At 52.3% G+C, this 23,317-nt stretch overlaps 10 protein-coding genes across 10 annotated transcripts; 5 read left to right on the top strand and 5 right to left on the bottom strand.

The window, feature by feature from the left end:
• Window positions 1–772: 772 nt before the first annotated feature.
• Window positions 773–1,741, bottom strand: AYO21_11033 (hypothetical protein; the record flags this gene model as incomplete). Its single annotated transcript, XM_022660935.1, has 1 exon — window positions 773–1,741. The coding sequence occupies one exon, from the start codon at window positions 1,739–1,741 to the stop codon at window positions 773–775; it is 969 nt and encodes a 322-aa protein (XP_022506771.1).
• A 1,244-nt stretch (window positions 1,742–2,985) lies between these two features.
• On the top strand, window positions 2,986–4,806 carry AYO21_11032 (6-phosphogluconate dehydrogenase, decarboxylating; the record flags this gene model as incomplete). Its single annotated transcript, XM_022660934.1, has 5 exons — window positions 2,986–2,999; window positions 3,104–3,324; window positions 3,378–3,829; window positions 3,885–4,313; window positions 4,366–4,806. 5 exons carry the CDS (start codon window positions 2,986–2,988, stop codon window positions 4,804–4,806), a joined length of 1,557 nt encoding a protein of 518 aa, XP_022506770.1.
• Window positions 4,807–5,526: 720 nt separating this feature from the next.
• Window positions 5,527–6,332, top strand: AYO21_11031 (hypothetical protein; the record flags this gene model as incomplete). Its single annotated transcript, XM_022660933.1, has 2 exons — window positions 5,527–5,654; window positions 5,708–6,332. The coding sequence occupies 2 exons, from the start codon at window positions 5,527–5,529 to the stop codon at window positions 6,330–6,332; spliced, it is 753 nt and encodes a 250-aa protein (XP_022506769.1).
• An 884-nt stretch (window positions 6,333–7,216) lies between these two features.
• AYO21_11030 (hypothetical protein) lies at window positions 7,217–7,858 on the bottom strand (the record flags this gene model as incomplete). The annotated part of the gene is made up of 3 exons (XM_022660932.1): window positions 7,217–7,513; window positions 7,572–7,659; window positions 7,755–7,858. The coding sequence occupies 3 exons, from the start codon at window positions 7,856–7,858 to the stop codon at window positions 7,217–7,219; spliced, it is 489 nt and encodes a 162-aa protein (XP_022506768.1).
• A 2,003-nt stretch (window positions 7,859–9,861) lies between these two features.
• Window positions 9,862–11,054, top strand: AYO21_11029 (hypothetical protein; the record flags this gene model as incomplete). Its single annotated transcript, XM_022660931.1, has 2 exons — window positions 9,862–10,078; window positions 10,150–11,054. The coding sequence occupies 2 exons, from the start codon at window positions 9,862–9,864 to the stop codon at window positions 11,052–11,054; spliced, it is 1,122 nt and encodes a 373-aa protein (XP_022506767.1).
• A 360-nt stretch (window positions 11,055–11,414) lies between these two features.
• AYO21_11028 (hypothetical protein) lies at window positions 11,415–12,149 on the bottom strand (the record flags this gene model as incomplete). The annotated part of the gene is made up of 1 exon (XM_022660930.1): window positions 11,415–12,149. One exon carries the CDS (start codon window positions 12,147–12,149, stop codon window positions 11,415–11,417), a length of 735 nt encoding a protein of 244 aa, XP_022506766.1.
• Window positions 12,150–13,275: 1,126 nt separating this feature from the next.
• On the top strand, window positions 13,276–14,492 carry AYO21_11027 (hypothetical protein; the record flags this gene model as incomplete). Its single annotated transcript, XM_022660929.1, has 3 exons — window positions 13,276–13,430; window positions 13,483–14,132; window positions 14,191–14,492. The coding sequence occupies 3 exons, from the start codon at window positions 13,276–13,278 to the stop codon at window positions 14,490–14,492; spliced, it is 1,107 nt and encodes a 368-aa protein (XP_022506765.1).
• A 659-nt stretch (window positions 14,493–15,151) lies between these two features.
• AYO21_11026 (hypothetical protein) lies at window positions 15,152–16,786 on the bottom strand (the record flags this gene model as incomplete). Its single annotated transcript, XM_022660928.1, has 1 exon — window positions 15,152–16,786. One exon carries the CDS (start codon window positions 16,784–16,786, stop codon window positions 15,152–15,154), a length of 1,635 nt encoding a protein of 544 aa, XP_022506764.1.
• A 737-nt stretch (window positions 16,787–17,523) lies between these two features.
• Window positions 17,524–19,747, top strand: AYO21_11025 (hypothetical protein; the record flags this gene model as incomplete). The annotated part of the gene is made up of 3 exons (XM_022660927.1): window positions 17,524–19,261; window positions 19,365–19,508; window positions 19,605–19,747. 3 exons carry the CDS (start codon window positions 17,524–17,526, stop codon window positions 19,745–19,747), a joined length of 2,025 nt encoding a protein of 674 aa, XP_022506763.1.
• A 461-nt stretch (window positions 19,748–20,208) lies between these two features.
• On the bottom strand, window positions 20,209–23,244 carry AYO21_11024 (hypothetical protein; the record flags this gene model as incomplete). The annotated part of the gene is made up of 1 exon (XM_022660926.1): window positions 20,209–23,244. The coding sequence occupies one exon, from the start codon at window positions 23,242–23,244 to the stop codon at window positions 20,209–20,211; it is 3,036 nt and encodes a 1,011-aa protein (XP_022506762.1).
• Window positions 23,245–23,317: the final 73 nt, after the last annotated feature.

The following is a 23,317-nucleotide window of genomic DNA, read 5'->3' as shown; positions in this document are numbered from 1 at the left end:
CTATTGTCATTGTGTGGAGGTAATATCTGAGGAGTGACTGAGATGTGGATCCGGTCTGGTCTCTCGATACAGCCAGCTTCTAGTTCGAGAGACCGGTCGGGACTGGGACAATCTCAATCTCAGAGCATGCAACTTCGCCTGCGCCTGTCAACTTGTTGTGGCACCACATACAGATCTCTCATTCGAGCCGGCACGTTAGGTTGTGAGAAGCCCTCAATCATTCACAATATCCTGGTGGCTGGATAGCCGGCCTGCCCTTCCCATTGAATATCCCGATACCAGCATCAAGAGCATAATGAATCATCGGTGAGCTGTAATTCGATGGCGATTCGAGTGTATCGTCGTCCTGATAGTAGGGATTTGTCCCAGTTTGTCCCTTGACGCTGTCTTCCCATCCGATTTTCGATCACATCACTCTTCCGTCTCTAACAATCCAGCGTGGCACCGGATGAAAGTACTGTAGAACACGGCCGTTGAGATCGCCCAAATGATGGTTGGACGGCTATTGATCTTGTTCAGAAAACAAGTGCAGCGCACGAGTGCTTCTCGAACTCCACTTGCAACTGTCACTGTGGAGGTGAGGAAGATCAATGTCGCCTTGTCCCTGACTTCCTGCTCTGAGCATACTTCGATCGTAACAATATGCCTTGAGATCTCAACCACTCCCTGCAAAGGAACCCGATGCGTTAAATTCCCCACCGCTACCTGGGGCAGGGAGCCAGTCCTATAATGTTGTTGGATGCACATTTCCAACTCTTTGTTCCTGTCATCTTTATCCAAGAACCTTCAGTCCACCCTTTGTCTTGGGTTGTTTCTTTTGCACACCACCATGCTCGACCTTTCCATGCCCACCCGCTCCACCTTTGCCCTTGTGGCCGGAATGCTTCTGGTTTGTGGGTCGTACATCCGTCACAGCTTTTTTCACCACAATCGGATGGCTGCCAACATACTTCCCGTTCATATCTCTTGCAGCTCGGAAGTAATCGTCGCCATCAGCGAAACTCACGAACCCATACCCCTTGGATTTGGTAGTGCGTTTGTCTCGGATCACGCGAGCTTTCTGGACAGAGGGATATTGTGCAAATGCTTTTAAGAGCGAGTCATCGGTTACTTCGCCTGCGAGATTGCCAACGAATATACGGAAATGTGCCGGATCCCACTCCAGGAGAGTCGGATCAGTCCAGCTTGTACCGCCACCGGAACGGTAGACTGTTTTAGCGACATCGTCTTTTTGTTGAGTTGTGGGCTCTTTATGTGACGTATTCGTTACTGGGTTTGTGTTTGGAGGGGCTCCCCCAGTCGGTTTGGGTGTTGACGTGGTACTCGCATCTCTGCTCACGTATGCGCTTTGCCATTGTTGAACCTGAGCCTCGTAGTCGGCATCGAAGCCCGAATATGGGTTCGCCGAGGAAGACGCCTCTGGCGTTGGCACGAAAGGGTTGCGGATCTGAGGAGCGCTCGAGTACGTTGCGTCATATTGAGGAAGTGATGTGGGTTGCGGATACTGTGCAGCCGGACTGTAGGTCGTTACGGGTGTGGCAGTATAATGAGCTGGACTGCTGGTGCGATACGAATTCGCTATCGACCTTGGAGCGAATGCAGTGAAGGCCGGCTTCGCAGTAGCGGCGCTCGAGGATGGTTTGAAGGCTGGTGAGGGGCCGATTGCAGAGGGCGGCGGTCGCGCAGGGAGTGAGGCCGGAGGTTGAGAAGTATTGAGACCTGGAGGGGCCGGATACGACATGATGAATGTTTGATTCTGACAGTGAACACCACTGGTTGATTAGACGTACCAGAAACCTCACAAGAGGTTAGTCTTGGACCAGCGCAATTAGTTGTAGACGACTCTCAAAATGCTTCGTGTAGAAGAAAATCCAATCGCTGCAGAGATTACACGCTGTAGAAGGATATTTGACAGTCTGAAGTAGGCTGAAGGTGGTGAGTGGATTGAGGTGTACGAGGTAGATCTATCGAAATCTGTAGAAAAGTATTTGGCTATCAACCACCGAAGCCTTGTGAGGTCGACAGGCCCAACTGCCAACCGAGAGACCTACCTGGAACAGCAGGTCTCCCGAAGACACTACATCATATATAGCGTAGTCACATGATACTGACACGTGATAAGGCTTGGCATGAGCGCTTGGGGCGGAGGCAGATTGTTAGCCAGGCTCCGAGATCTTAGTCATGTCGAGCATGGGAGAATAAGAAGTCGATCAGATAAGAGTTCAGCAAAAGGTTCAACTTGAGGCGTCACACGTGGGCCGATCACTCTTGAATGGAGAACAGTGCACAGTGCATTGTTCGTTCTACTCGTCTGCGGGCAGGCTCCTCTGCGACGAGGCGCAACCCCGGTTGTTTTCGGACACCTCGGAAGAACCATCCCGGAAGTCGCAGTTGGCCATCAATCGTGGTTCAGGTGTTGGATCTCTCTGATGTGGAAGAATGATTCAATGCTGAGTCACCTCTCTCCTGGTTATTCACGAATCCCAGAAGCACATGGTCTTGAGCCAGATTGTTGCTGGCTTATTGCATCTGGTTCTACGATATCTACGTAATCTGCAACAATAGCAGAGACTCTTGATTGGGGAACTGACCGCGCACCGATGAGTGGTCAAGACGGCTAGTCCCAATGGCACAAGTAGTCAGCCGATGGAGGGCGACTCAGTACCCAAAGCTTCCGAACAAGTGCTGGAATAGTGGGTGACTGCGGTACCAACTGCCCCTCCAACGAGAAGAAATTTGTTTGGTGGGGTTGAGGCCGTGCCTGAGCGGTAATCCATGCCCATTGCCAGCTGGAATCGACATATTATTACTGCCCTTCCCCTGGCTGCATCTTTCTCTTCTCTTTCTTGACGTTCGTGCCTCTCGTCTTTTTCGGTGCATTAGACAGAGACTCGATTGCTGCTTTCATACTTGCTCCTCAAATCCTGTTGAACCGTCTATTCATACCTAGATTTGTTTAGTCTTCACTTCAACTCTACCGTCAACATGTCTGGTCCAGTGTACGTCCTTCCTCCCTTGGTTGCGCAGGCACCCCAATAATTTTCTTTCTCTCCTTTTCTTCTACCAAGAGTACACTGCAAAGCGTTGTTCACCGCGGCATAAGGATACACCCGATTGACGAACAGGATGCTGACTTTAGAGCGCGACTGGCTGGCCTCCAGGTCGGCCCAGCGCAGGCCGAACCCAGTGGTGATTTCGGTCTTATTGGCCTTGCGGTCATGGGCCAGAACTTGATCTTGAACGCTGCCGACCACGGTTTCACCGTCGTTGCCTTCAACCGAACTGTTTCCAAGGTTGACCGCTTCCTCGAAAATGAGGCCAAGGGTACGGAACAACCCCGGCCTGTACATAAGATCGTACTAACCGACCGCGCGCAGGCAAATCCATTGTCGGAGCCCACTCGATCGAGGAATTCGTCTCCAAGCTCAAGAAACCCCGCCGCATGATGCTCTTGGTCATGGCTGGTCCTGCCGTCGACGACTTCATTGAAAAGCTACTCCCCTACTGCGACAAGGGTGATATCATCATTGACGGTGGTAACTCCCACTACCCAGACAGCAACCGTCGCACAAAATACCTTGCGGAGAAGGGCATTCGCTTTGTTGGAACTGGTGTGTCCGGTGGTGAGGAAGGTGCCCGTTATGGCCCTTCTCTGATGCCTGGTGGTAACGAGGAGGCTTGGCCCTACATCAAGGACATCTTCCAGAGCATCGCTGCCAAGTCCGACGGTGAGCCTTGCTGCGACTGGGTTGGTGATGAAGGTGCTGGACACTACGTCAAGATGGTCCACAACGGTATTGAATATGGTGATATGCAACTGATTTGCGAGGTAAGTCGACTCGACGCCAACTACTAGTGAGGTGTGTACCTCTAACCAAAGTCAGGCCTACGACATCATGAAACGTGGTCTCGGTATGAGCTACCAGGAGATGGGTGACGTTTTCGCCGAGTGGAACAAGGGTGTTCTCGACTCGTTCCTGATTGAAATCACTCGAGACGTCCTTCGCTACACCGACGATGATGGCTCGCCACTTGTTGAGAAGATTCTTGACTCTGCCGGTCAGAAAGGTACCGGCAAGTGGACCGCCATCAATGCTCTTGATCTGGGCATGCCTGTCACTTTGATTGGTGAGGCCGTCTTTGCTCGCTGCCTCAGCTCCATCAAGGAAGAGCGTACGCGTGCTTCCAAACTACTTGATGGTCCCAAGCCCTCTTTTACTGGAGACAGGGCTGCTTTCCTCAAGAACCTCGAGCAAGGTCTCTATGCTTCCAAGATCATTTCATACGCCCAGGGTTTCATGCTGATGCAAACTGTAAGTCAATGACGGAGTTCTCTTGGTTCTTGATACTAAGTCGATGTGACAGGCTGCCAAGCAATACGGATGGAAACTCAACAAGCCATCCATTGCCCTCATGTGGCGTGGTGGTTGTATCATTCGATCGGTTTTCTTGAAGGACATTACCTCGGCCTACCGTTCTGACCCCAACCTCGAAAACCTGCTGTTCAACGACTTCTTCAACAAGGCTATCCACAACGCCCAAGAGGGCTGGAGAGATGTGATTGCATTTGCCGTCAAGGCTGGTATTCCCATGCCGGCATTCAGCACTGCCTTGGCCTTCTTCGACGGTTACCGCACCAAGGACCTCCCTGCCAACTTGCTCCAAGCTCAGCGTGACTACTTTGGTGCTCACACCTTTTTGGTCAAGCCCGAGTATGCCAGCGAGAAGTATCCCAAGGGCGAGCACATCCACGTCAACTGGACTGGCCGTGGTGGAAACGTCTCGGCTTCCACCTACAACGCCTAGACGTATCGTCGTCTTTCTCTCCACCCTCTGCCTCTCTTTTGCCTGTCCTCTAACGTAGCGTGGAGAGACGGGACTTTGAACCCATGTCCGTGCAGGCTCTGTTGTTGTGCATGGCATATTTAGCTCGGAGGGCTTCAGGATTGCATCTTAGGCATAGATAGTGTTCATAATTGGGCCTTTTTTTTGTGCCTGGAAAATAAAACTTGATCCTGGGACCACGAGGTGTACAAGCTCCGGCTTTCGGTGAAACTCGAAGCTCCGATAGACCAATCATGCGAGGCTCGTATTCCGCCCCAATTCGAGCGTCTCCGTTTCCCCTTCTCGCCAAATAACTTTGTCCACGACAACTGCGAACCGCACCCGTCGGTTGCGGCTCCTCGCGCTCATCAACTTTGTGAGTTGATTGACCACAGGCTTCATTTCTCTCTCTTTCGCTTCGCTTTCTTGTCTATTCAATTTCACAAAAGCATTGGCATAGGGCGCCTGGCGTATCAATTTGGCATTGGATTTTGCGCACCGCAGCACTGTGACTGCCGGCACGAGCCTGGCCTGGGTCAGTGCCTTGTTTCGACCTTGACCTGATTTCGTCTATTCGTGGCCCACGCCGCAATTTTCTTGTGACTGTCCACATTCGCACTATCTGCGCGACAAGCACGGAGGGTGATAGCTTCTCGTGAAGGGTTACTGAGGACCTGGTCTTGTTCGAGTCTTTACACGATGATGGCCGACGGTAGACGCCAGAATGCAGGAACAAGAGTGCCAGTGGCTCTGCCCAAGGGTGAGCAGACTCAGCCCGCAGCATCTTCGGTGTCTCAGGACGTCAGTTTGCAATTGGCAATTGGAAGCCGGTAAGCCTGCGCTTGTCAAGATTTGCGTCTGTGGTTACTCACAACTGTCGCAGCGTCCGCCTTACCACCACCGCGCCGAACCAAACGATGGTGGAGGGTACTGTCTACACGGCTGATCCTCTGACCAACCTTCTCGTTATAACCACCACTGCCAGTTCTTCCGCTATCACCTCCTCTTCCCTCGTCGCACCAGCTGGAACCTACCGAATCATCCCGATTTCGCAGATCAGCTCCTTTCAGCTGCTTTCTCTTCCTCAATCCTCGCCGGTCTCTGCGAACAGCTCGGCCCTCAACACAATCGACACCAATGCTGTGCAAGGGCGACTTGCAAGGAACATAGCCGCTCAACAAGCAGCACAAGCGCGCGTTGGTCCCAAAGGTACAAGCCCTATCGACCAAGCGCTGTTCGATGCCCTCTCGCGAACACATCCTGCTCGGTGGTCGGGTAACATGATGGTTGTCTCAGATACTTTCTTGATTGATAAACCATATGGCGCGGCCAATGTCCGGCACGCGGAGGGGAGAGACGGCGACCTGGATCGAATGAAGAAGGTGGTAGACATGGAGCGGCAGAAGATCACACTGAGATTTGCAAAGGGGTCACTCGACGGGAAGCTAGGATCAGATGTTTCGCCTGTCAAAGCGCCGTCGCCTGCGGGCATGAAGAAGGGCGGCTGATGGGGATGGGTAGAGTCAAAAGGCTAATGTCTGGTATTTTATGAAGAGAGGAGAAAGCGACAGGGACGGTTCATTGTGCGGAATCGCGCGCAGGGCCAGAAACAAGCATTGCCGGACTTTGAATATGAGCCGCATTGTTTGGAGTCAACATCAGGATATCAACCGGCGTCATACAGCACTAACAAACTTTAGTGCAGCAGTTGACTGTAGCTTGTTCTGCCTGTTTGTGCCTTCGGGTCAATGATTCGGGCATTGATTTGGAAGCACCAAGTGGCGGAGTGGGCATTGATCAAGCAGGATAGCGCGCCACGATCTATCTCCATGAGAATTGGAGCGAGAATAATTCTCCAGGTCGTTGTGCACTGGGCTCGACCGGGAATGCGCCCATAACAAGACTCTACAAATGTGTGCATCTCAAATAACCTATATTGGACTGGACCGTGAGACGTGGAAATACTGGCAAATATGCATTCTACACCCAGTAAAATTTCCCTCCACTGCAGGTACTACAAGTGCTTGTACCGAGCAGCGACAAGCTTGTTGTGTGGGGCGGAGCGGAGCCTCTTTGGGGATTATGGAGACTGCTTCCCCCCCCTTTTCGCGAGTCAGCCTCGTCACAAGGAATAGTATGTCCAGACAACGAGGGTGAAGAGATAATGAACGATGAATGAGTGAATGAGGAAGGAAAGTTGTATCTTGGCTCCTCGTAGCCTTTTATGCTTGATGTTTCACTGTAGACTCTGCGTAAATTTGAGAGTGATTTCATCACACTCTCCCCGGCATGTTCCCTTTTGCTGCTAATGAATGACCGAGCCCCCCTCCCCTCTCCCATATATAGTTGCGGTTAGGTTATATCAAGTCATGTCAGATCAGTTCAGGCCAAGTCAGACCATCGCGCCACCGACTAACCCGACCACAGCGACGACAAAGACCTCTTGCGAGAGACCCTTTTGTCTGGCAGCGGCGCCAGCACCGGCGCTGCTCGTTGCGCTGGCGACCGAGGCCGTCGCACTGGCTTGTGACCCCGATCCCGTGTCTGTACCTGTGGTTGTTGCCGCCGCGCCCCCGTCCCCGCAGTACTTCGAGCTTAGGGACATGATGTCGCTGGTGGAGGGGATGCTGTCGCCACAGATGGAGGTGTAGCAGCTATCGACGGCCGACATGTCAGTATATAGTGACCTCTAGAGGGGGGAGTGCAGCTCCATAGCTTGGTTGTGATTACCTGAGCGCAGCGCGGACATAGCTGCATTCACACGAGCTGAGAACTTTGAGATCGGTGAGGGTCGTGGCGCATTGCACGACGGAGCCGAGACATTGGAGGACGGATCTATACACCAGGAGATGGATGGACTGTCAGTGTTTTTTCTGGTGGATAATAAAAAAAGAAAATGGATTTGGTCCGTAGGTGACTTTCGAACTTACGCGGGCCCGGGAGATCCTTCTGTGGTGCAGACCATCTGGGCTGACGCCATGTGGAGGGTGACGGCGGCGAGGGGCATGCTCAGCAATGGATGTGATAGTCTCATTTTGAAGATCACAACAGGGAGAACCAGTAGTACCAATCTGGAGGCCAATGGAGCATATACCTAGTGGCAGGACGCAGGAGGTAGGTCTTTCTTTCTTGCAAGGATAACAGCGAGAAATGGGTGGGAGAGATGAACGGATAGAGATCAGACCTATATAACTCACACTCACACTCACATAGCTGGTAGACATCTGGGCAGAGAGGGTTCTTCCAGCCGATATGACACAGTATATGTCGTCGACAGTCCATGTCTTATCTTGTCTCGTGCCATCCTATCCCGGTTCCTCTCATTTTCCACCACCCGTCCCCTCAAAGGGGCCGTTTGGAGTAATTCTCATGAACATGACCATGACCACTCCCACGATGGTGACGGGATGATAAGAGAGTTCGAGACACGAGGCTCGAGGCCCAGACTATACGAAAGTGGCTCGCTCGCCCGGCCAAAGGGCTGAGAACCATGGGACTCGCCTGGTCTTTAGGATCTGGCGCCTGGCCAGCACCCAGTAAGGGCTGTGTGTGTGAGGTGAGTGGTACTTCTCGCATCCAGTACTGGGTATATTAGACTTTTCCAGCACCCAAAAAGGATAAAGTCCCCTGGATGCGATCTATTATTGCAATCTATTCCCAAAGAAGATGCCACTCCGTGCCGTCCTGCATGCAGAAATACGGTCGGGGTCAAATTCATGATCAGAATCATGGTCGTATTCTGTATCGAATGTACCAAATTGTATCAATCAACACGAGCAGCTCTCTTTCCTTCCCGTCGGCGAATGAACTTGATGGTCTTGGGTATCTAGAACCCAATGGTGGCTGGGAAGTACGGGGTTGGTACGGACTAATCAAAAGTCGAGGACAGCCTCGTGTCTGATATGCAGCCAAGAAAAGCTTCTCCATGACAAGTCAATCACAAGCCTCTATGAGGCAGTTTCCCTCAGACATGAGGTGTGTCGTCTCTCCCAATGGATTGACGTTGGACGGTTCGTGTTTCCTCGTGTGCGGCTGAGAACCTTACAAAGGTACCTCGTCCCTCTCCCACTTAAACCCTCGCCTTACCAATGTATGGAGATATCCAGTCGCAACCACGACCTCTCCCATTTGCCTTTCCGTTCAGCTGAGCGAGCGAATACGAAAAGGGATTTCTTTCTGCGTCAGTGCGTGGTTTCTTCCTCCAAGGAAATAGTCGACGGGCGAAAAGCATAAACGATGGTTCTGTATTGTCAAAAGGCCAAAAGCAAGCCACTTACACACTCGGGCGGCGGGTCTTGGATAGGATAGAACTGCTTTGCTGCCGCGTTTCCTCGAAAACAGGTCTCCCTCGCTCGCTCGCTCGCTTGTGAGGTAAGGCGAGGCGAGACAAGGCAAGGCAGACTCGTATTCTGTGACCTTGTCTTCTCCATGTTGACGGGTTGACTTTAATGCTAATACTATTCCATGTTGTCCATCCCCATTGTATCCATATTCCCGTGGCCACTGTCCACTTTCCACGGTACGAGAGGCTCGAGGGTATCTGCAGACAAGGCTTACCGAGTTAGCCAGTACTTGTCCAATGACTACCAGCAAGTTTGGTAGCTGGCTGGCTAGCTACCTGGCCACCATCCCTTTCGATTTCGACGACTGGGTGCAATCAACCGACCAACCGGTCCTCGATTTCCCCTTTGAATTTCCATACCAACCCGGCCTGTTCACATTCGTAACAGCACAAACGGAGAAAACTAAGCTCACTGCTTGAGCTGCTAAGCTTTTTGAGTTTCTCGTGGCATTGAGTCGAATGGGATGTCGGGACTTTTGAAGTCTACAACTGCAAAAGGTCCGCTCTCGCGGAGTGGTATCGTTTTGGGACAGGCTGTGCTGGATGGTGAGTGGGATGAGCCGCAAGGAGCGGCTTTAGGAGAAGGGACTGTTGATGTGAGGTTGCTTGAAGTGGAGGAAGGAAAAAAAGAGATATATATATCTCCTTCTGGGGCCTCCGAGGCAGTCTCTTCGGTAGTGCTTTGTTAAACCACAATGGCTACTAAAATCTACAGAATGATATGTCTTTCCCTTTTCTTCCTCTATCTGGCCGTGGCAGACGCAGCCTGGATTGAAGCCCGCTCGAATCCCACCTTGCTCACGCCTCAGCAAGCACACGGCCAGCTCATGAAGCGCGATCTCTCGACCCCTTCGAACTCTTGCCTGCCTGCTTTGGAAGCCACTTCCTGCGACGGCCTGACTGGCTGTGCCGGTACGTTTGACCCATCATCTTTTCGTCCTGTTGCGTGGTGCTGGGCTGACCACGATCCCCCCCTCTTCCAGCATACTGCTGCCCGGCGGACCAAGAGTGCTGCAATGCGCTAGGCTGTCGACCCAAAGACAGTGTCAAGTGTGTGACGGGATACGCCACTGACGGCTGGCAATGCTGCGGCACCAGCTGGCAGTATCCCGCGAGCCAGGGAGCCATCTGCTGCGGCGGGTCGCAGGGCTACTGGTGTCCGGCCGGCTATCAGTGCGTCAAGCACCTCATCGTGCAGTATAGCTGCTGCACTGATGACTCGTGCAATGTCTACTGGAACGGCACCGACGCCGTGACAGTGTCGAGTTCGTCCTCGTCGACAACAATATCGCCGTCCGAACCCTCCCTCCCACCGGCCACCACTGTCTCCACGCTTCCAGAAACCGTGCCACCGGGATCGACGACGCCACCGTCAACGACAAGCAAGAAAAGTACGTCGTCGAGTAAGACCAGCAGCGCTGCTCCATCTTCGACGCCAACAACATGCAACCCTTCGGGCCCTCAACCGACCTTCGTCCTGCAACAGACGGCCAGCACAGCCAAGGAGAACGGGACCTACGCGCTCCTCTCCAAGGTCGGCGGTGGCCGGGACAAGATCTCCTTTGGCGGGACGGCGGCCAACGCGACAACCTTCACGTTTAACCAGGCGTGTGGCCTCGTGGGGTCTGCCAGTAAGGAAGTCGCCAACCTCCATCCACCCGTCAACGCCACGGGCGCCGCCATGACCTTGTTCTTCGACGCGCCCACCAACATCACCGCGATGGGCTACACGACGGCCACGTTCGACGTGGCAGACAGCGCATTGGTGTGCAAGGTTCAGAACGTGGCCGAAACCTGGTTCTCCTGCAATGGGATACTCGCGGTCGGGGCAAAGGCCGGCAGCGGCTGCGTCAAGATTGGGTTGACGCCGCAGTTTGTAAAGAGCTGAATTGGGACCATATGTTGTTTTGTATGTAGGATCCGTAATTCGTTTTTCCCTTAGTAACCATGCTTTTCTACTTGTGAAGAGAGAATGACATATCACATGCTCTGGCTCCTGGCTGCATAGAGCGCACTGCTGAACAAAGCGTACATCCCAACCATCCAATTCCATCACTAGACAGCCTATGCTATCCAAATCCTTGTAGAAGAGATTCCCCATGCTTCCAATGTAGCAGTGCTACTCTTGTGGTAGTGCCCAATAAAGTATCCTTTCGAGTTCGGCATTCCAGCATTCTAATAGTAGATCTTGATCGATGTTTGAGTATTGCCTCTGCCTTGTATTTCCCTCAGAAACTCAATCGCTGCGTCAACATCCAGTCTTTCCTCTCACGCTCCACCATATAAAGACGCCATAGAGAAGTCTCAGCCATGGCACCGCCAACGAAAGGAACGCAATGGCGAAGAAATTGGCCAAAGGACCATCTCGATCACTGGAAAATTTGACGTCTTGACTGGTTCGGTATCCTCGGAGTGTCAGGAATCTGGCATTGCTCACATACGCCTGGGACATTAGTAGCATCACCGTGACCACCGACATTGCCAGAAACCCTACTAAAATGTCCAGAAGGCGGTGCTTCTCTTGTACTTGCCTAGCAACCAGAACTCCTACTCGGTGCGCTAGAAGTTCTTGGAGGCAGTACAATAGAATGCCTTTGACAAATTCCCAGTGATGATGGGGAGAGACTGTTGGTTTGTGCTTGACGTTCTGGTGCCTCGAAGGTTCCTCGCTTGGGGAGGGAACTCGAGGTTCGGGCTGCTTGATGGTGGTGCCAATTGGTTTCGCAGTCTCCGCCTTTTTCATCGAACTATCCGCAGTTGTTGAGGATATTAAGTCATACTCCATAGAGGTGTCGTCGGGAGTGGGACGTTCGCTTTCTTCTGTCTTCTTCGGCTCTTCATCCGGTGCAAGAGGGATGCTTTCAACCAAGTGAGTCATTCTGAACTGACACACAAGGCCGAGGAGGACTATCATCAGGGGGTATATGGCAATGATCCAAAGGGTTGGGTTCTTGGTATCGTCAAGCCAGTCCAGGATTGACATGACTATTCGAGGTGGTCGTGTTATGCCTTGTACGGATCTGTTGGAATGACTTCAGGTGTTGAATCGAGAGAACAGAGAACCCTACACGAACAGCCTGAAAGATGAATACACTGTGGACGGTTGCTGTATGGAATTGAGAAATTGAGTTGAATGGCGAGACAGGAGGGTGGCATTCCTGCCTGATGTGCCACATTCTGCCAAGCCTCATCACCACCAGGTTGAGCCTCGACAAATCCAGCGCTAACTCGACGTCGCAGGCTGCACCTTACAAAGAGCTATCATTTGTTTATGCATAAGCGCCGAGGCGTATTTCTTCATTGTACTGGCTGGCAGTGCCCTCTTCGCGGCTATGTTGTCCTAACTCAATTGATTGGCGCAATGGCTGCGGTCGTCAGGTCTAAAGCGGGCTATCACTCCTCCATCGGCATAGCATCTGTAGGAGACTCGTTCCTCGAAGGCCACTAGCTGGTCAAAGAGTCTACTCAAGATCGAAGACTCCCACATTGGGCCATATGCCGCCCCCAGGTTGACAGAGTCCTGTGCGAAGTCTGCATCGGCAATGGAGACAGACCAGAGTCGACAGCCTTTGAAGTCTCACCTCCACGACTATGCCTTATCAGCCTTGGGCTATCTAGCCAGCCTTCGTCGCAATGATAATCCCTCAACAATGGTCCCACCGACCTGACAATGGGTTCATCGAAGCCATGAACCATATCACACGGGGCGTGTTGTATGGATCCAGGCTTTTGTAAGTACTTAGGGTCTACGCAAGGCCTGAGCAGTTGACTGCTTCGAAGCTGCGACCTTACAAGGTTGGTCGCTAGGGCTAATGTGTCGCAACAGATATCTATCCTGGCAACTCATCGAATATAGCTCCAGAACCGCCGTACATTTCTGCAACCATCATACTTGAGACAACCTTCTGTCTGAGCGACCAGCCGTCCAAGTGTGACCGCGGCGCTTTTACAAAAGCTGCTGATAAAATGTCGAGATATATAATGCAGGCATCGAGTCAAGGCAACGAGACTATCAAAGAACGACAAAGCTGGAAGAACAGCACCAGACACTCACAAAGTCCTCCAGTGTCTCAAATTCCTGACGTCCTAACCTGCAGATTGCGCGAGCCATGAAAAACTGCGTCGAACTTCTAGCTCTTTTCATCTGTCTGATTTCCAACGTCGAAGCCTTCAAGGTTTCCTTTTACAAGAACACCAATTGCGCTGGCGAGTTCCTCGGAACATGGGTCGGAGGAGAAGGCCAGGGTTGCCGGCAGGAATACGCGTAGGCATCACTACAGGATCACAGTTGTGCGTTGAAACCTAACATATTTTAGCGGTCTAGCTGAGGGAGTCGTTGTCGAATCTACTGGATCAGTTGATGATTCTACCACCGTGCAATTCTATAACTCGGACAACTGTGTACCAGGAACTGAAGTCAGCCAGGCCAATGGAGGATGTCTCACCGTTGACCAAGGCGTCATTGGGGCATACAAGTCATTCCAGGTCATCCCAAGCAATCCATCAGCCTCGAATTCAGCGTCCAAGCGTCGTTCTCCTATCGATCGTCGGTATCCTTTCTCGCTGGCCTCTACCGCCCCGAAGGTCCCTCCAAACCCAACGATTTACCATGGAATGGATCTGTCGTTTGATGGCGTCAGTTACAAATTGCATCAGATATATGCGAATGCCTACATAGGCATACTACCTGATGAGTGGGATGATACGGTCCATATCATGAATGACAATGAGCTGGTCCTTCAAGACTTTATCAGAAATATCACAGAACGAGAAATTGACCAACGAGACTTGGTTTCGTCTTTGTGCGATATATTTACCGCATGCATCTCAGCTGCGGAACAAGACGCAGTGAAAATAAGGGACGCCCTTACCCCGTATGCCAACGTGGTAAAGACTGCAGCGCAAGCCGGTGGGCAGAAAGTCTTCGACTTCTTAAAAGCCCCATTCTTCCATCAAGTCGCGGTTGGTGAGTGAAATACAGTAACCATGATAAAGAGACGTGCTTCTGACGTTTCGAATTGCAGATACTGTTGCTGGACTGGCTCCAGCTGTCGTCGGAGGTGTCGTTCAAGCCGTAGTAGGAGCCCAGGTGACAGGCAACACGAACAATGCTGCATCGTGTTCTCAAGAGAAAGATCAAATTGACGCCCTCATATCGATTGTGCAGTCTCAGATATCGGCGCTGGACGCGGCTTCAGCAAAGCTAACAGCTCAACAGAATGATGCTGGTGACGAGGTTTTCACCGTGACTGTGACGGTTGTGGCCTGCGGTACAAGCCTCATCGGCGCGAACTGCGGCGTCCCTGCTAGTTTCTGCCCGTCCTAGGAAGGGACTTTGGAGCGTGGAGTCTGACTACCACGGTGTCATTGTGGTGTATCAGCAGGTGTTGAGGTATTTGGGGGCGACGTGGGGTTAAGGTTGTCAAATACTTCTGATTGAGCAACGATACGGGCGCCGTCAAGGACACTTGAGCCATGGCATGGATGTACCACTATTTTCCCTTTTTATTTTGACAACATCTTCACATTTAGCTTCCGCATCTCCTGGTATCTGCGTAGTTGGTATTCTGGGTTCTGATGCTGTTTGTTTACGACAAAAAGGAATGAACATGAACATTAGTGCAAGATCAATATCGCAACATGTCCTCCCGGGGTTTCAGCAATTGCGTCTGTCTACCTGTCTGGAACCCAGAACAATCAATCCAGGATTCCAAGGATTGATTGATCAACAACAAACACAACAACACCCTCAGCAGAGTCTTCGCTAATGGGGCAGAGTAACTGACTTAGGGTTACAGAACAGTTCTACGCTTCCGTGGAGGACTCGGCTCGAAGGGCGATATCTCCAGATTGAAATCAATGTCCATTGAATGGCGGAAACTACAGTTTGATGACGGCAAAAAGTTTAAGGTGAAGTGTAATTCTCATTATTGGTCTTTTGTCATAGGCAGACCATCCAATAACCCAGCTCACGCGAAAAGATATCTATTCTATATTTTCCTTTCTCTTCGCCGAGGCGATTGGTACATTGTTCGGTGAAGGTTCTGCTCTCGAACCCGAGCCGGAACTGGTAGTTGGGTTGCGCGCTGCACTCGTGTTGTCATCGAGTTGAGCAAAATCGGCTGCTGCGGTATTGCCCAACTCATCTTCGTCTTCGTCATCCAACTCGCGATACAGCTGCTCGTCCTTCTTCTTCAATTTTTCCCTCGCTTCTTCTCTCATTTTGACAATCTTCAAGTAGTTATAACTGGCAATGCTGACAATGGTGATGATCAACCCGGAAATGTTAACCATCGACAGCTCGTCATGGAAAATAATTCCTGCGGCGCTGATGGTGACCACCTCTTTGAAGATGCCGCATATACTGAGAGTAACGACACTGGTGCGCTGGAGTAATGTGAACTCACTCGCAATCATGCAGAAGGCGATGCATCCCGGAACCACCAGAAGAAGCAGGGCTTTGACGATCCCATGTTCCCTAACCAGGAGAATGATACCCGTGATGACTGCGGATGGAGTTTCAGAGACGCATGCGATGAAGAACAGCGTGACAAACATGATAGGAGCGATGAAAAACATCGTGGCGAATGGATTGGAGGTTGCAGGATGGCGGAGGAGTAGGATCTGGGTCAGGGCCCACCGGAAGCCGGAAAAAAAGGACGCCGACATGGCTAACGCGAAGCCAAGAGCATGAAAGGCTGTTTCACCGGCGACCATCATGAGAACGCCAAAGGTCATGGCGAGAATAATGAGGATGAGTTTGAGGGACGGCTTTTCCAGGCGGAAGAGGAACGCGAACACAAGGACAAAGATTAAGACGGAGGATTTACACATGGTGTAGAATGTTAAGGTGATGAAGCGAAGAGAGGTGTTGCCTAGGCCGATGTCGAGAGACGTCGTCGTTCCCGTGGGCACCAGTCGGGTGATATAGAACAGAGGGGTGATCAGTGGTTTGGAGGGTTGTGTTTCGTCCCCGAATGCTGGCGAGTGGGGTCGAGATGGCCGTAGCGAAGGGAATATCAGAAGGACAGAAGAGGCTAGGATGAACTGCACAACCATGTGTAACGAGGTTGCGAAGAGCGGAAAGTGGAAATCGAGATGGTCGGACGAGAACATCATCTTATTGTACTGTTCGCTGGTCAGCCACTTCCAGATACCGATGCTTCGAGAGAGACTCACAATGGATATGGCCAGAGAGAAGAAATACCACAGGAGAATGAAGACGCCATTGATGACCAGGTTGCGGACGACATTCTTGTCTGCCTCGCGCGCCTCGTCTTTGGATATACCTGTGGTGCCCGCGATTCTGGCATCGAGCCCTTGCCGCCGCCTCTTTCTTTTGTTGTATTTACCCCTTTCATGTTTGTTCAGACCGCTTTCTCCGTCATCATCAACATCGACATCCGAGTCCAATAGCCCTAGTTCGTGTTCTTCTGATTCTGACATGGAGGAACCTGCCTCATCTTCTGAGCCTTCGCTTTTCGTGTCGGAGATGGAGCCAGTACCTCGCCGTTTGTACTTACGACGAGGGTTGATGAATAGAGGGTCCCTGTCCGCAGGAGTCGTCGGCGGAACGGTGGAAGGTCTTGAATCGTGGTCACCGTAGGATGTGGTCTCCATGGACAGGATACGAAAGATGAAACGGAGGTGAGCACGTGGAAAGGGGCGACTACTGCAAAGTCATTGGAAAGAGGACATGCGACGGAAACGGCGATGGTATGTATGGCTGAGTGGTGGTCTGAGATCCAAAGTAAGAGGAGAGTAGATAAGATGACAACGGCGCAAACGTGTAGCGGATATGGGCAGATCCGAGATGACGGTTTGCGATGAATGAGCGTTGCCCTTGATTGAGAAACAGGGGGTGACCAGGGGTGAGAGGGAGATCTTGGTGTCAGCGAGTCAAATTGCCCAACATGGTAATAATAGAGCCGTTTGAGCTAGCACGTGACGAGATCGACTTTTAGTGCCGGAACAATTTATCCGAGGCTCTGCACAACTGCCTCTAGACTCGCACCAGCTCCCACTACTCCACAAGCAGCTCCAAGTTGGATAGATTACTTCATCTTGCGTGTGAGTAACACTAGTGACCGGTCAGTGGTCGACAAGTATCGAGTTGATGAATCAGGCAAATAGCAGACACCCAATTCTTGGTTCTGGGCTTCAACGTCTCCCAAGTCTGCCTCCCCCTTCCTTAGTCATCCGTATTTGTCTCTTTTGGTATGTCCCCGTGATGCCATGCTGAAACCTTCGACTTGAAACTCTTCCCCAGATTCTTGTCTTTAATTCAGCGGCCTGGAACATCCCTCCTTGCTCTGCCATATTTTCCCCCCAGATACTAAGGCTCATCTGCATTCATCATGGGTGAATTGGCGCGACAAGCGAAACCCCTCCAGATCGAGGACTATGGCCTCATCGGTGATATGCGAACCTGTGCCTTGGTCGGAAAGAATGGAAGCATTGATTTCATGTGCTGGCCTCACTTCGACTCGCCGTCTATCTTTGCAAATGTTCTGGACACAACTGAAGGCGCGGGAGGGCATTGGAAGATCAGCCCACAGAGCAGCTCTGTGTGCAAACAAAACTATCGAGCATCTTCCAACCTTCTCCAAACGAAATGGATAGACGAAGACGGGGTGGTCAATCTTACCGACTTCTTCGCGGTTTCAAAGCATAACAAAGTGCTGCGAGAGAAATGGAGCGGTTCGACCTTGGTGCGAAAGGTGGAGTGTGTTCGGGGGAAGATGTCCATCTACATCGAACTGTGTCCTCGCCCAGACTATGCACGAGATCAAGGCTTTATGAAAATCTCCGAAGTCCAGAGCGAGGAGGGCACCTATCACCAGACTCTAACTTGGACTCCCAACAACAAGGACAAGGTTGGATCTGCCGACATTCCAGAATTTCACGCCAGCTTCTGCACCCACGACCGGCCGGTGAGCTCACCACCCAAGATGTTCCAGCACGTCAAGCCCGGCGAAACTGCCGCCAGTAACAGCAAATCTCCATTGTCGCGCGCCCGATTCGACCTGCAAGAAGGGCAGCAGATCTTCATGATTATGTGCAATCGCCACGTCGCACCCCATCTCACAAAGGACCTTATAATGAACCTCGAAAACGATGCCTACAGGTTCTGGACAAGCTGGGTGCGTGCGTGCCTTTACCGCGGCCGCTTTCAGCAAGAAGTCGAACGGAGCATGCTCATCCTGAAACTGCTGACCTATGACCCCACGGGTGCGATTGTCGCGGCACCGACCTTCTCCCTGCCCGAGGCCATCGGTGGACCGCGGAATTGGGACTACCGCTATTCGTGGGTCCGCGATGCCAGCTTCACCGTCTACGTGTTCCTCAAAATGGGCTTTCCCGCCGAAGCCGAAGCCTATATCAACTTCATCTTCGCTCGCATTGCGGAATGGCGTAAGAAAGCCGAAGCATCCAAAGGGGAGAGACACCATCTCCCTCTAATGTTTGGCATCGACGGCTCCACGAGCCTGCCAGAACTCACCCTCGATCATCTCGGTGGGTATCAAGACAGTGTGCCCGTCCGCATTGGCAATGCCGCCACCGACCATGTCCAGCTCGACATCTACGGCGAACTCATGGACTCGATCTACCTGTTCAACAAGCACGGCAAGCCGATTTCGTACGCCCAGTGGCTCGACATCCGCTACTTGACCGACTTTGTGTGCGAGATCTGGAACGAGCCAGACATGTCCATCTGGGAAGTCCGCGGCCGCAAACAGCACTTTACCTACTCGAAAATCCTACTGTGGGTCGCCGTGGACCGCGCCCTCCGCCTCTCCGAGAAGAGGAACTTCCCCTGTCCGAATCGCAACAAGTGGCTCGAGACCAGAGACACCATCTACGAGCAAGTGATGCAGAAGGGGTTCAACTACGACATGAACTGCTTCGTGCAGAGCTACGAGTCGAACAAGACACTGGACTCGGCCGTGTTGATTGCGCCACTGGTCTTCTTCATGAGTCCGAATGACCCCCAGTTTGTCGGCACGTTGGATCGGATCTTGCGGACGCCAGAGAAGGGGGGACTGACAAGTGCCGGGTTCGTGTTTCGGTATGATCACGAGCAGACTGATGACGGTGAGTGGATCCTCTTCTTTTTCTTTCTTGCACAGTTGTGTCCCCTGCTATTCTATCAACCACACTGTGGCCTTTCCAATACTGACCTTGGCTGTTCTGACAGGCGTGGGCGGCCGCGAAGGCACCTTCGTCATGTGCACTTTGTGGCTGATCGAATCCCTCATCCGCGCCGCCAAATACGACTCCAAGTACCTGGAGCGTGCGCAGACCATGTTTGAGACTGTCACAAACTTTCGCAACCACGTCGGTAAGTGTTTTCCACCCTTTGACTCATATTTTCCTTGTGGCTTTGGGTGAGTTACTCAGCTGCTAACAACGTCGTGTCTGTTTGTTCTCCTTCCAGGCATGTTGAGCGAAGAAATCGCCCTCTCGGGTGAACAGCTGGGCAACACGCCGCAGGCATTTAGTCATTTGGCGTATGTCTCTGCCGCGATCAATCTGGAGCGGGTCACCAGGGGCGATTTTGAGGGCGGGTTTGGGAAGTAGACAGTAGAAATAACCTGGGAGTGGGAGTGGGAGTGGTAGGGATCGGAATGAAACGAAAAAGTGGAAAACTTGGTCACGACGATCAATGTTGAGAATCTTTTTCATGTTTCTTCTCTGAACGTCTAGCTCTCTTGGGTATCGATCGAGGTATATCTCGATCTGGTTCCATCTTTTGAGAACCTATGTAATGCACATTTCATTCATCCACGGAGACGATTTGTGTCTCTCTGCTGTGCTGTGCTCTGTTGTGCTTTCCTGATACCTGGTACATGGTAGTGCGTACGTTTTCCTCCACCGAGTCCGTCCTGACTCTTTGTGTACAGCAATGCACCTCGTCCTTTGGACGATGCACCTTTCTCTCCTCACCAGGGCCAGCCTGTGGGATTAATCTGTTGTTCCTCCCTCTTTCCTCCACCGAGTCCGTCCTGACTCTTCCATGTACATCTGTTGTACGTCCCTCCTTATTCCTCCTCTGAGATGATTGATGAGTCGTCCGCATTTTCCTCAGCTTGCTCAGTTGCCGATGTTACGGCCTGGTTTGCTTGTGCTTGTGGAGGATGGACTATCTGCGCTTGAAGGTGTTGAAACACCTGCGCTTGTGGTGCCCGAGGTGCTTGCCCTTGCTGAGCTTGAGTCATGTGAGCTTGCTGCAGTCTTGTTGACGGTAGAACACCTTGATAGTGACGGTTGGTCAAAATCTTCTTTGTGTCCTGGATCGGTTTTCCGTCCTGAATGTCTGAGCTGGCAATGCGTTTCTGAGGTCTTGGTAGGAGCGTCGGTGGGTTACCGATCTGGGCTCTCGGTTCTTGTTGGACTTCGAGATCTTGGGCTTGTTTCTTGTACAGATCTGCTTGCATGCGTGCTGCGTCCACTTGACCTTCCTTGAACTGCAAGTCGAGTTGCATGTTCTGGACCGACGCCTGAGCTTCATCGAGCTGCGTCTTCCAATTTTCAGCCGCTTCTTGGGCTTGTTTAATGTCTTCTTTGTCTTCTTCGAAGAATTCTTTGGCAAAAGCAACGTCCATGGCTTCGTCTGTCATTTGATCTTGAAGCTTCTTGTTCTCCGCCTCTAATCTGAGCTTTTCTTGCTCGAGCTGTTCCTTGGTATCCCACAGATTCTGGAGATCCTGCGCTTGCGCTGCAATTCTGGTTTCAAGCTGCTGCTTTTCGATTGCGTGCTTCTTCATGTCTTCTGCATGTTCGCGGACCTTGTTCTCGAGTATCTTGGTGACGGGAGTCTTGGTCGGTGTAGGGAAGGGTGAGGACCCCATGCGGTCTGATCTTGGTGTACTGACTGCAACTTCGGAATTCAACTTGTGCTGGTCAATTTCTCGTCTCAAGTCGCGAATTTCGTCGTCTTTGGACATGACCTGTTTCTGCAAGCTTTCAACTTGGCTGTTTTGCATGAGGACTTGGACATCTCTGTCACGCATCTGGAGCTCAGCTTTCAATTGCTTTTCGAGTTCTTTGTACGATTTCTCTTTCGTGTCCAACTGTTGCTTCGTCTCGTGTCGGAGTGCATAATACTGCTTTGCGCCGTTCTCGAACTTCTGCTGGGTTTCTGCAAGTTTCGCCTTGGTGTCTAAGTTCTCGGAACGCAGTTTTGCCATGTCAGTCGAGAGTGCTTCTGTCCGTCCTCTCCAGTATTTCACCTCTTCCGCGACTGGCTTTTGTTGCTCGGCGCTCTCTTTGCACTGCTTCAGCTGCTCTTGGAGATTTGCTGCCTCCTGTTCTCGGTAGCTGATGAGTTGTCTGAGATGCTCCACGTCCCGCTTGCGCTGTTCCAGTTCTTGGCCGCCTTTGGTGTTCCAGGAGCGCAGCTCGTTTGCCTCCTTTAGGGCCTTCTGTAGGTCCCCATTGCAGCTGACGAGGTCGTCCGAGGTCTTCTTCCATGCTTGCTGGTACGCTGCCAGCTCCTTCTCCTTCTCTCCAAGCGCCTCCTTGCTTGAGAGCAGCTCGATCTCCAAGTTCGCAGACGCGGCTTGCTGAGATTGGATGTCCAGACCGATGCACTCGGTTTGAGTGCCTGCTTCATTGACATCAACCGGTGGGATCACCGGAGATGCCTCCGCAGTAACATCGGTCTGAACACCAATCTCTGCGGTGTCCACCACAACAACCGCGGCGAAGACCTGGGCCTCCGCAAGCTGTGCCTTCAAGACGCTGATCTCAGCGTCCTTCTGTCCGCGAACCTGGTCCGCTGCTGCCCGTTCGGCCTGGGCTGCCTCCATCCTCACCTTCTCGAGGAGGGCTGACTCGGCGTCCCTCTCACGCCGAAGCACAGCAACCTCCTCACCAAGTCTCTGAGAAGCCAGCTTCTCAGATCCAAGGCGAGACTCGAGATCGCCAGACTTGGCTTCTTGAGCCTTCAGAGAAGACCTGAGTTTGTGAGACTCGGCCTTCTCAGCTTCAAGAGCTGTCGTCATGGCATTGACTTTCGAAGTCGCCGAAGCGACAACGGCCGTCTTCTCGGCCTCTAAGGCTCGGACCCGCCCATCTCTACGAGCGGTGGCAGCCTCGACGTGCGCATCAGCGTCCCCGTCGCAGGCCTCAAGCTCAGCGATGCGGCCCTGGCGCTCCTCAAACGCCTCCCGCCATCGCTGGCTCTCCTTGTGCGCTGCCCGACAGTCCTGACGTAGCTTGCGGACAAGCTCGAGTTGGAACCAGTGCGGTTGCTCTCCAGAGAGCCCCCGCTCACGGATCCAGATCCCTCGCTTGTCTTTGGGCTCCGCTTGGGACCGAAGGCGCGCAATCTCTGCTGCGAGCCGCGCATTTGCCTCACGGAGCTGAGCGTTGTCCAGCAACGCCGCCCTGAGGGCTTCGCGGCCGCCCCTCAGGCGGAACAGAAGTTCCGAGGTTGAATTGTCGAGGGCGGCGACGAATTGTTTGCGCTTTTGGAGACACCTCAAGACGGGTCGACTCATTGAGTCCCAGGCATTCTTGAGTGTACTCCAGTGTGGCCAGTTGACGATCTTGGCGCAGAGAGATTTGAGAGAGCAAAGGAGGTGCCATGTGGTGCTGCAAAGTTTCCAGGCGACCAAAACCATGCCAAAGGCGATGGCGACGAGGTCGAAAGAGTCCTTGCACTTTTGCGTGCACCTTGACATGAAGGGGGTGACGAGGCGGTAAATTGTCGTAATGGCGCCACGCCCCTCTTGGAGGAAGAAGAAGGTGATGAGGATGTAACAAACGATGGTGGTTCCGGGTATTCCTAGCACGTGTGCCATGAGTAGCAACAGTGCACCCGCGTGAAGGGTCTTCATGATGTCCTTCAAATATCGTGACATCGCTTGTTGGAGTTGTGGGAGGCCAGCCTCCGGGTTTTCTGCTGCCTCATAGATGGCAGAGAGGATTTGATGGCGTGCGAGATGGTAGATGAAGTAGAATATGCACAGTCTGGTCACCACCAGACCGTAGTCCTCCCAGGTGCTATCTTCGGCCATGGCGAGTTTCAAGAACTCCCACATGGAGGACGCTTGTTCTGGCACTGTTGCCATCTTGACAAGTTTGTGGCGGACTTGTCGAGGGGGAGGGTTCTCTCAGCAAATTGCTGACGGTGGTGTTGTGAAG

The sequence above is a fragment of the Fonsecaea monophora genome, assembly GCF_001642475.1.
Source record: "Fonsecaea monophora strain CBS 269.37 chromosome Unknown Scaff140, whole genome shotgun sequence".
Taxonomy (NCBI): domain Eukaryota; kingdom Fungi; phylum Ascomycota; class Eurotiomycetes; order Chaetothyriales; family Herpotrichiellaceae; genus Fonsecaea; species Fonsecaea monophora.
This window is presented reverse-complemented; position numbering and strand designations above follow the sequence as displayed.